The 12,187-nt window shown below is 42.1% G+C and overlaps 1 protein-coding gene across 1 annotated transcript in view; it reads right to left on the minus strand.

Annotated features, from left to right (window-relative positions):
* SUN1 (Sad1 and UNC84 domain containing 1) overlaps positions 1 to 12,187 on the minus strand; it is a 74,605-nt gene that overhangs the window by 7,076 nt on the left and 55,342 nt on the right. Inside the window, exons 21-23 of the mRNA XM_018571420.1 lie at positions 11,653 to 11,820; positions 11,480 to 11,576; positions 10,070 to 10,555 (exon numbers count right to left, since the gene is read on the minus strand). Of these exons, the coding sequence (XP_018426922.1) occupies positions 10,446 to 10,555; positions 11,480 to 11,576; positions 11,653 to 11,820 (375 nt within the window). The 3' untranslated portion in view covers positions 10,070 to 10,445. The remainder of the gene's footprint in view (positions 1 to 10,069; positions 10,556 to 11,479; positions 11,577 to 11,652; positions 11,821 to 12,187) is intronic.

Below are 12,187 nucleotides of genomic sequence, written 5' to 3' on the forward strand. Positions count from 1 at the left end.
AAAACTTTTTTTTGTTTAGATATGGCTAGAGTAGGAGAGTGTATGTAAAGCCAACGCTTTTTGTGTAGCCTTGGATAAAGTAGGAAAGAATTAAGATTTTTCTTCACTTCCTGTCCCAGAGACACAATAGGAAGTAGAATGAAATCTCTCCAAATTGATGGCATATCTTAGACCACTGCTTCTCAGTCTTTTGTCAGTCAGAGCACCCTTTTTAAAGTATGCAAAATACTTAAAGACCGATGTGTGGCCCCCATCAAGATCAGGCTATTAACCTAGATCGGGGTCTGTTAGAGATTTGAAGGGGGCTCCACTGTGCACAAACTTTGAGGCAGACATTTGGCACTCCACAGTGCTAGGTCTGATGTTAGGTTTGTTTTAAGCAAATAGCCGCTTCAAATTTCAGGTCCAGATGAATGTGGACTGCAATGCATCTTCCCATTTCATGCTGCATCCTGGAAATTGCCCCCTCCCGTTGGCATCCCCCACAGCTTCATGTTCTGATCCTTCTTAAAATATCAGATGAACAGCTAATGTGCTTCAGCCACACATGGCCTTAGTCATAGCTATAAGGCCATGTATGGCTGAAACGCGTTAGTAGGTTTATGATGTGAACTGTTAATATTTAATAAACATTCAGACCATGGAGCTGTGTGCCAGCCAGGCAGAGCTTTTCCTGAGCACCAGCAATTCCCAGTTCATGCACAATATCGGGCTATGGGTTGAGTGGGTGTCCAATGCTGTTTAGGTAGCCTGTGTATTACTACATGAATCCTGGTGTGATTTGTGTATTTCTTCCAGATCTGTGCAGCAATCCAGTGTGAAAATGTTCCCGTGTGCAGGAGCTCCTTCTAATAAAGACCAGTCGCTGCTACTCTCTCTCAACTTATGCAGGGTGGCTGGTCTGGTCTCCGCCCCCTCCTGCAGTTTTCTGCAGGCAGCCTATAGTGGGTGGGAATGCTGAATCCCGCCCACAGCTCTTTTCTTTGCATATGCAGCACGGTGATGATGTCACTGCTACTTTACAAGATAATATCTGGGCTTGGAAAGGCATTTGTTGCATTTAAAGTGTATTTATATCCTTTGTGACTATTGAGGAATATATTGAAATTAAAGTTTTTGCAGCGGGAGTTCAGCTTTGAAGTACAAGCAAGTGATTCATATCTGTATCCGCTTATCAACACAAAGAATACAAAATCAGGCGAAATAGTTCTATAACATTTACAAACTTCAACGACAGTAGTGGTTATAAGCAGCCATTGTCATTGTGATGGATCGTGAAGGAGTTCTTTGAGGGAAATGAAAGCATATGTATAGTCAAAATGTTCTTAGTTTTAGAGTAGGGAAGGGTTATAACCTGTGTCCCTTTGGGGAAATGTCCCTTCACTTTCTGTCCTGGAGAGGCAGCAGGAAGTGAAAGGAAATCTCTACAAAATGACAGTTGTCACTGGAACAGGTGTCCCTCTTGGGTGACCTAAAGTTTGTCTTGTATTTCACCTGAAAAATAGCAGTGACATGTGACTGCACCCAGGTACCCCTTTTATGTAGACTGATAGCATCTGGAGCAGTTGTCCATGGCAACCAATCAGCTTCTCGCTTTTATTTGCAAAGCACAACTGAACCGAAGAGACACTGATTGGTTACTATGGACAACATTTTGAGTTTTGATAAATCCCCCCTCCCCCCCCCAGAATTTGGACTTCTTGGACACAAATGGGCACTAAAGACAGGTTTTAATGCATATGAAAGCACATGGAAATGTGTGAGATATGTGAATGGGTCCTTAGTGTTGCCAATAGAATTTATTCAACCAGTCTTGAGATGCATGCACCACTGTCTCTCAGTATAGCCAGGAAAATCATCATGCTGCTTCCTGGGTCACCTCCTTGCTATTTGGTCAAGTGTAATGATGCCAAATTATTGTCACATGACCAAGTGGCTTTTGAAAAACTACATACATTTTGAAGGCAGAACAGTAAACATACACAGTGCACGGACCCTAAAAAGTCACCACCTGGATTTTGGGCAGTGTTGTGATCTGGGGTTGGTCCCTAAAAAATTATTTCAGCTGCCTACCTGAATATACTGAATGATCAGGTTTTTCCATCAATGGATTTTTTTTTTCTTCCCTAATGGCATGGGAGTATTCCAAGACGGCAATTCCAGGATTCATCGGGCTCAAATATTGTGACATTGCATAAGCCTATAAAATAATGCCACAGCCAATGCATATCGTAATCAAAGCTAAAGGTGGTCCAACAAAATATTACTGTGACCTTTTTTTTTTTTTTGCCAGGCAGTGTATATATTCAGTTGTTTCGACCTCTAGGGTCCTGAAATACTGCTCTTTGGCACTCTAGGATCCCCTAGACTCCATTTTGTGAAAATTCAGTATTTGCATACAATGCGGGAACATTTTGGGATGCTAGTGGTATGTGCAGGCAATACAATCAAACTCATGGAAAACAAATTCACACTCCGCAGTGGATGTCAATTACCTCTAAAGCGGACCCAAATTATAAATATCTTACCCTGCAACATCCCAGCTCCTACACATAACACTCAACTTCCAGGCACTGAGGGAGAGTGAGGGATGCAACTCAAAGCAGAGAAGTGCTCTGGTCAAATGCCTGTCCCTACTCACTAATCATTCATTAACAACATGTCTTGTATTATTTCTCAAAGAATACAAGCCGTTCTGTGATTGGAGAAGGGTGGCGGGGATTCAACATCAGCTCTCCTGCAATCACAGAACACCTTGTATTCTTCAAATAAATAAATGGCAAGTCTCTTTGTGAATGGACAAGTAGCGAGGAGGGCGGGAATGAGTCTAGAACACTTCACTGCTAGATTCACATCTCAACTCCCCATGTCACCCAGAATCCTGAAGTTATGTGTAGGAGCCAATGAGCTGAAAGGTAAGATTTTGATACTTAGCTCTCCAAACATAACATACAGATTTTTTTTAATGATGATTTACACACCATGTATGGTGTGTAACTCTAATCCCAGAGTTTGGCTAGTGGCATCTGCACACCAAGCTTCGCTAAATTGCATTTTTTGTTTGTGCTGATGCTAATTTTCTTTCCAAAATTGTATTCAATCAGCATAAGAGAAAACATTTTCTTAGCAAGTCAACTTCACAGTGCTAATGCTAATCATAAGCAAATAGTTCATCCAATTTGACATTTACCTTCCCTGGATGCTTGTAATTATGTGGTTAGGGTGTGGCGCCTATTAGTTTCTTCTACTTCCTATTTCTGATGACAATGGATAATGGCTGTAATATTTTATAACAAGTTGTTTTTAAAAAATTGCATAGCCTAAAAAATACATGTAATGCCTTGCCCATTAACATTCTGGAGGCTACACCCAAATCATTTAGTACAAAACCACACAATAGCACAACCCTAATGGACTATATCTGTTTCTATAAAGAGCTCCACTTCCACCTCCTGACAAATCTAATCTCTGCCTAGGGCTACCACCTCATCCTTGTAAAACTGAACATGTGGATTACAGTTCTCTGGCTCATTAGAAAGGTTAATTGCGTTCAGTTTATTCTACACAACCTGTGTATTCAGATTAAAGTGACACAAAACTCAGAAGTTGAATCTAAAAAACAAATTTAAGTACCTTAAAAGGAGAACTATGAGGTGAGTGAAATTCACTCATCCTCATAGTTCTAGGCGACGTGTGGCAATTAAACTGTCACAGGTCGGCTCAATAGATCGGGAAGTGAGCGAACACATACCGTCGCTTGCTCACTTCTCGACCATCTCCCTGCAGAGAGTGGTGACTGTCACTCCCGGCTCCCTGCAGAGATTCCCCCCTCCTCCAGCGCTGACTGGGGGAGGGGGCGGGCACAGCTGGCTCTGCCTCTAGATAGGCAGAGCCAGCTCTCAATCACACAGCTGGGTGGATCTCGACAGTAAGGTAGGGATCTGTCCCGGCTGCGGCGGTCTCAGTATACCACAAACTGTAGCTCGCTAAATACTTAGCTTTGGGTCACGGGAGGACGCTAGTATATGTCCTCCCATGACCCCTTAACACAACTATGGGGAAAACCACTTACCCCATACTTCTCTTCTAACTATTAACAAAAATGTAGCTTATTTGTGAATCCCTCGTCTGTAGATCCTCAAATCATCTCTGAATTGGTGCTGACACTGTCCTTCCTTCTGGAGGGGGGCTACTTTTGTTCCCCATGGACCCTGTGTGTTGTAAAGTAGTTCAAAGCTCCATGCTCGCTCTTGTGATGGACTACAATCTCACGTTTAGGTTACCAATTTGTATTGAAATTGTAGTTTAATACAGGAGTGAGCTGTGTGAACTTTTACCCACACAGGGACCATGGAGAACAAAAGTAGCCCCCCTCCAGAAGGAAAGACAGTGTCCGCACCAATTCAGAGATGAGTACTTGAATGCATCTTTAAGATTTAACTCCTGAGTTTTGTGTCACTTCTAAAAGCTCAACTCCAGGCTCTGATTACACCTATATTGTACAAATGCAATGAAATCGGATTAGATATTCAGCTTTCCACTATAGACGGCTCTCCATTCTCATTTTTAGGATTTCTCTTACATAAGACACCCACCCAATGGAATGGAATCCATTAGGCTAAGCAATGCCCTTTTACTCTAGGCTCCTGAAACTTTAGCAAATCTGATATGCAAGTTACTATAGTCAAGTCGTCTGCATTTTAACTCTCTACTGAAGTGTGAGGCACCCAGTCAAGCTACTGGACCAACAAGGCAGGCCAATACACAAACATCCTAATTTAGGTTAGAATTTAGAAGAATACCGTATGAAGGATTTCACATTAGATAGTTGTTGGTATTAAAATCTGAAAGTGACCACACATGCACTAAAGTCTGATTAGACAATCTTCTTTCAGAGTTGCTCTTCAAGCAATTACTAATCTGAGAAAAGTATACGACGCTGACTGTTTTTTGTGGACAATGAATTCTCAAGTCCTATTGCTTGCTAGCAGGTAGTGATGAGCCGAACACCCCAGTGTTCGGTTCGTATTCGAACGGCCGAATATTCGAATATGAACTCGAACTCAATGCAAGTGAATGGGTGTTGGACGTTCGAAAATGAATATAGGCAGTCCCCAGGTTACGGACGTCCGACTTGCGGACAATCCGTACGTGCGAATCGAGTCCACAGTTCTCTTCAATGTACTGGCAGCTGCCGGTACATTGAGAACTGTGGCTGCAGCGGCCTGTGTCCCTTCAAATCCCTGCTGCTCTCTGCATCTGTGTTGCCGGAGACGGCAGGGACACAGACCGCTGCCTGCCTTCGCTGCCCCCCGTACCTCCGCTGCTGTCCCGGCCGCCGGTCCCCTGGTCCGTCGGCTTCTTCTCCGGTCCGGCTGTGGCTCCCCTTCCCCCCCTCTCCCTTCATTGCAGGCTAGGAGCCATACCCAGCCTGATATTGGATATTGTAAAATGCAATAGCCAATTGCACCCACTGCCTGCTGTCAATCAGCACGGGTGGACCTGATAGAGAACTTTCTACTTCAGGCCCCTCCTCTGCTGAGCCCTGATTGGGCAAAGTCTTTAACAAATCAGAGCTTGAGGGCATTTTGCCTTATGGAATGTCCGCGGTCGAACAAACTGCGAACATCCCATTAAGTTCGGCGAGCGCTCGAACTGCAGATGTTCTATTCGAACTCATGTTCGAATCGAACACTCGGCTCATCACTACTAGCAGGTAAACAGGTTCATTCATTAATTTTTCCTTTCTCTTTTGTTAATATTTGTATTTATTGAAACACTGGATTAGCTAATCAGAACTCCTGAATCAAGTTACCCTTACTTTAAATGATGTCTCTTAATCCGATCTTTTCGGTCGTTTTCAGCTGTCCCTCCAGCGCTGCTGTGGGTCTCCGATCCAGCGCCGACTCTTCTTTGCTTGCTGACACTTCCTGTCCCACGGTGTCCGCATGCGGGTGCACGCTGTCCATAGACTTACCTTGCGTCTCTCGGACGAAAATCTGAACTGTGCATGCGCCCGCCCCAAGATCCTTTGCGGCCGCCGAGATTTTCGGACGGGAGCATGCGGTGAAGACGCAGGTAAGTTTAAAGCTTTGTGAAAAGGTTTTTTTTTTTAAGTTTTTGCTAGCAGTAGATATGCAAAAAAAAAAAAAGAGTTTAATAACCCTTTTAAGATTTAACAATTTAAGGCACTGTGGTTATTGAAAGCCGACCTAGCCTCAGAGCTAAAATACTATGCATATCTATGCAAATCTATGCAAATACTATGCATATCTATGCAAAATACTATGCATATCTACTGCTAGCAAAAACTTTAAAAAAAAAACCTTTTCACAAAGCTTTAAACTTACCTGCGTCTTACAGTATTTTTTTAAATTTTTATACATGGCTAGCAAATGTACATAAAACGGTCATATCGCTGTCATCCCCTGCATTGAAGCAGGAGGGAGAGGGGACAGCACTAGGAGAGGAGCAACTACAGGCAGAATATACTTTGGCAGCCCTTTATAGGTTAGGCTGCTGGCTTAAACTTGGTGACAGCCCAGTTGCCAAAATCCAATTGCATCACTTACCCTCAGAAAGCAGTGTCCTTCACTCCTTTTGGATGGCATTGTAATTATATTATAATCCTGTATAATAACAGTAAACTCAGTTATCTGGTATTCAACTAACCAGAAAAAAAAATCCCGTGTACTCACTGTTTAGCTGATCTGCGGCATGCATTATCCTGGAGATGTGCATTTGTCTTAGCTTTTGATTACTGTATTTCAATATTAAAACAAAGTCAACACAAAGTTTTATGTTATGGTATAGTATGGGGTATGGCATTAGTTAGACCTATCTTTAATAGTAACTCTCAAGCAACCAGAGGCTACATATATCCAGATTCTACCAATCCCCGTGGATAGCAGATAACTGGGAGTTTACTGTAGTGTCTAGATGTAGGGGGGTCAGTGGGAGACACGGAGCACAGCCGGGGAACAGGAGAGACACCGCTGAAGTGTAAGGTTTAGGACCCTTTCACACAGGTGGCCCGACCAGGTCTGTCAGTTTTTCAGGCAGATCTGATTGTAAGCCCAATGTAACTATGGGCAGACAGATGTAAGTGTTCATTCGATTACCCCCAGTTCAGTCTAGGTCTGAAAAGAAAAAAGGAACAGCGTTCGTGGACCTGATTGTGATGGATCAGCGGTGATCAGGTCTGAGCAAACACATGTCCACTTACATCCGAGTTCAGGAGGGGAAAAAAAACCCAAACACTTAACAGGCATGGTGCCATAAGTGTCATCTGTTCTGTACTGCTCTGATCACCAGAGAATCATTGCACAGATCCCCTGCTGAGAGGAATGGGCAGCACACTTGTGAAAGGGAACTTTGAACAGAATTCAATGGAAGATCCCTCTGCATTAGAGCAGCGTCTGGGGCTGCAGGCAGCAGGAGAGGTAAATATGTACTACCTTCCTTACAGGTATGGTGCATTTTCACATTGGCAGCACATTGGCCGCCTATTTTGGCCATTTATTAATTTTCTGTGAAAAAAAAGCCTAAAGACTTCCGTCATGTGATTCAAATGGTCCTGCGCAATCTCCATTTCCAGCACTAGTAAAAGACAATGCCAACCAATACAGAAAAGTAGTACTCTTTATTTACCTTTTCAAATATTACATGCACTCCAAAAGTAAACTCTTTATTTAAAACATATCAATAATCTTGTCAATATGAAGCAAGCAAAAACATTTACTGAAAAACAAATACTTTGAAAAGCCTTTACAAAAATACATTGCACAGTCCTATTTTGCATCTTTAAAAATAAATTAGTGTTTTCGGTTTCCTTGACGAATTTGAATTTGATTATTGAATTTCAGTACATCTCATGTGTAGGCAATTGCATTCTCAGGGGTCTGGACTGTTGTACAATACAGATATATATATTATTTTTTTTAAAACAGTCTGCAAAATTCTCTGGCTACAGAGAGATTATAGTGGACAATTTCACCCAATAAACTTTGATACAGTGTGGAATAGGGCAAAGTTAGAGACTCTACTGAATCCGGGAACCCAGCTCCCAAGTCTATCAAAATCCCTGCCTATATACCAATCTGGAATCCACTAGAGGACATACGACACAGAACTCATGTATGCATCACACTGCCTAATGGATTATCTATAGCAGAAATCCACAGGCTGGAGACCATGACAGTGCAAAAAAGAAAAGCTTTGGTCAGTTGTCATGCTGGGGAGAAGGAGCTCTGACTCTGCCCTACTCCACTAGAAATCTATCCTAGATGAATGGTATTCTACTTTAGCTTTGTGTTACCAGAGTGTTGTAACTATACAAGATGTCGCTGAAAAGTGAGGCTCTGAACTTATAAAACATTTCTATAAATATATACATAAAAATATAAATTTGACATTTGTTGTTTGGCTAGCTTTCAAAATAATTTAAAATACATGTACACGAGTAAAAGAAATCTACAGGAGGCAGACGCACCAACTTCAGCTAGAGAATTGGAGAAACGAGCAGATATTGCTGAGGGTTTGGATGGAAAAGCAGCTTCAGCACAGTGCTCCTACCCTTTGCCGGTAAAGTCAGCAACTCAAATTTATTACATTTTACCAACAAACATTTACAAAACAGGAACCAAGGAAAGTCCAGTGCTCGTACCAGTCATACATTCGTTTTCCCCTCCAATTCAGCAGGCGGCATGTAAAATGGTTGCTGTGGGCAACTCCTTTACTTATCCTTCTGCTTCAGTTTTATAGAATCCCATTATGAATTACACTGTGCAAAGATATAGGTGAAAATGTACTAGTCCCAGGAAGGAAGCTTAAGTGCTTTTATTCTAATTGGTTACCAATAAATAAGAACTCCACTTTGCACACAAGTAAATGGACTGTTTACATCAGGGGTAGCCAAACTCTGGCCCTCCGGCTGTGTTGGAACTACAAATCCCATGAGGCATTGCAAGATTCTCACAGCCACAGACATGACTCCTGAAGAGAGATGCCTCATGGGATTTGTAGTTTCACCACAGCTGAAGGGCCGGAGTTTGGCTACCCCTGATTTATATCGTACTTTGGGTGCTGTAAGTTAGTTGTAGTTTATTTGTTAAATGCAACTTAACAGAACATGTAACACGGGACCTTTATGGTTTCCGTGTTCACAAATGGTTACCTCCAAAGTCACTCACCGCAAGCACACCCAAACACAATGAAACCAGTCAAATGGCCTGTGTGAATGTGACCTTACTACTAGGGTGTACATTGGCAGGAGGCATGTAACGTGGTTATTTACTCTTCATGCTGATATTCAGCTGCAAAGTTTCTGTCCTGGCACACTTCCACATATTGTGGGCAGCTCTGTGACCTTCCTAGATGTAGAACAGAGAAATTCAGACTTTTCTATGTACTGACGGCCTAGAACAGGGGATAAGCAAAAAGCATTTGCCAAAAGTATCCCAGACAAGTGCTTGAAGGGTATGCGGGGTGCTTTACTGGTCTCCTCAAAATGCTAGTTGCCTGGCTGTGTCTGATTTAAGTACTTTGAATCACAGACCCAAAAGAAGCATTTTTAAGTGAATGTCAAGTTTCAGACCTGCTTTTTTCTGTATTTCAGGTCAGAGACTCATACAGCACCCAAAAACATGATGACAAGGCAGGAAAACCAGCATTCCCATTGGAGAGTTTAGCAATGGCAGCTTATATTAACAGTGTCCCCCTTTAACAGCTGAACTACTGTGGGACTGGGGTAGAGCTAAATGCAAACAAACATTCTACCCATAGATTACATGTAAGCAAAACTTTACTGGAGGTAAACAAATAGAAAATAAAAAGACATACAACAAGCTTCGGCTCTATACATATTGCATTCTGCAGCAGCCCTTGACAAACGTTGTTTTTGGAAAGATGGATGACCCGTGAGGACTTGGGATCTTATGTAAATGTTACGGTTTGTTTGTTTTGCCTATGACAGCCAGAATGCAGCTCTTACGTCCCCACTCAGGTGAAAAGATTTGTCATTGGCAATAGATCTATTTCTAGGACAAACAAGGATCTTTACCTCCCTTACTAAATGATATCAGCAAACTTAACTCATGTCAAAACAGAGCCCTAAACTGTATGCACTTGTATTTTGTAGCAGAGATTTGGCTTTAACTGCAGATCAGCAGCAGACTATCACTAAATGTATCGAATAAACTGGCTCCCATTTAGAAGTGTTGGGTCTATTGCTAACTGGCCTTTCAATCCTGAGCGATATGCATGCAGCATTTTGTCAAGCAAATTGGCAACATCTTTGTACATATCAAATTGGTTTCCGGTTTTGGCGTAGAGTGATCCTGTAGGAAACATCCCACTTGCTCGTGTTCTTGACTTATTCCAGTGTTCCAGGTTTGAAGTATTTACACAGATAAAAATTATGTACACATAGGCCAAGTGTTCTGCTGTTATTTCACTGGGGTTCCATGAGCTCTGAAGCGATAAAGACAAGTATAATCTGCATGACCCCAATTGGAGAGGATTCGTAGCTCCACGATTTGAAAAGGATTCTTATTTTCGGTCTGAAATACAAAAATGGGAACAAAAATCATACACAGAAAGCTGCAATCAAGAAATAGAAAAAAAGGTCTTAGGTCTGCAAAAGTTACAGATCTGCCAAAGCCAAGGCACTCGCCATAAACATGGCAAATGATAAATCTTTTTGGGTCACAGGAGTACATTTACCAATGTATTCCTGTGACCTAAAGTCAGCAGCTAGTAGGCATACATCAGCTGACCGCACATAGCCGTGCCGCAACCAAGAATCGGGATCCACCTGGGCTAACTGACATTTCATGCAGCTAAGAGCCAGAGCCCCCTCTCCCGTCTGCCCCTCCAGTCAATGCTGAAAACAATGATAATGAACATAACATAGTACATCATAAGAACTGGTCTCCATTAGTTGCAGTGGGGACAGATTGCTTTAATAAATGACATTTAATAAATTAGCAGTTTGTATTAAACTAGGAACATTTTAAATTACACATTTTCCTGACAAATTTCTTGATTTTAGAAAAGTGTACAGAGTAGTAATAATTTCAAAAGAGTTGAATACTTTTGCAAAGAGATTTCTCTGGCCACACATACTGGGGGAGGATTTAGAAATCTACCGCCCAGTGTATAGCTGGGTTAATACCATTTGTGCGGCACCACCACCGTAAATGGCACTCCTTGCCTCTAATGGTAGTAATGCCGTGTGAATGGCATTCACCCAGCTGTACGCTGAGCCAAAGATCTATACATCAGCCCCTATCTGTTTCCACACTTTAATACTCACTCTGAAACCAAGGGTCTGTTTTACACCCAGAGCCAATACAATACATGTATGTATTCATAGCTTTAAGGTTGGTGCCCAAAAGTCAGATAGCAGATCTACAGGCAATCTTTACGTGTTAAGGTAAGTTACAATTTATGGTAGCAGAGTTACAGCATAAAGAACCACCTACCGTCACTTGGAACGTCTGTAGAGCCTCTCCAGCGTCATTGTACATAGACTGAACCAACAGTGTCCCGTCTTCCTGATACTCATCTTCTAACCCCTTTCAAGAGAGAAACATGCTGTCAATATGAAGTGCCTACCCTAGAGACTTCACTCATCCAAACAAACTCACTTACATATACAGCAAAATCCTTTGGTGCGCTTGTGATATTGCCGGTGGGGGAGAGAGACCTGGGAATGTGTTCCAATGAGAAAGCGGTAGGATAAATTGCCATCGACAGTCGTACAACCAGATATCCTTGAGCTCCTTTAAATGCCCAGCAGTTTCCAGGATACATGTCAGGCTAACGTAACAAAAAGAGAACAAATTCAATCATTTGAACGAACGTTTCTCAGCTTTAGTAAATCCTTACACACACACCCAGATGCTAAATGCTACCTCTTTACCATAGAAAAAGACCCAGTTACCACCTCTATTATTCACAATTTGTGATTCCTACCCCAATACTACAATTCACAATTTAGAGCATGGTCTTCTCAAATTTAAAGTACCAAGTACTACAACTTCTTGGCAAAAGCTTCCACCAGTGTATCATAAAAATTATGTGACTGACTTCCTGGGTTTACTCCCCTCTAGCATCCTCAATATATTTCAGCTGCAACTTTTAATACAATCTTTATGCAGCATTTTTCTCTCCCCCCCCCCCCCCC

This window comes from Nanorana parkeri, unplaced genomic scaffold (assembly GCF_000935625.1).
Source record: "Nanorana parkeri isolate BGI_ZX_2015 unplaced genomic scaffold, ASM93562v1 scaffold3, whole genome shotgun sequence".
Lineage (NCBI taxonomy): Eukaryota > Metazoa > Chordata > Amphibia > Anura > Dicroglossidae > Nanorana > Nanorana parkeri.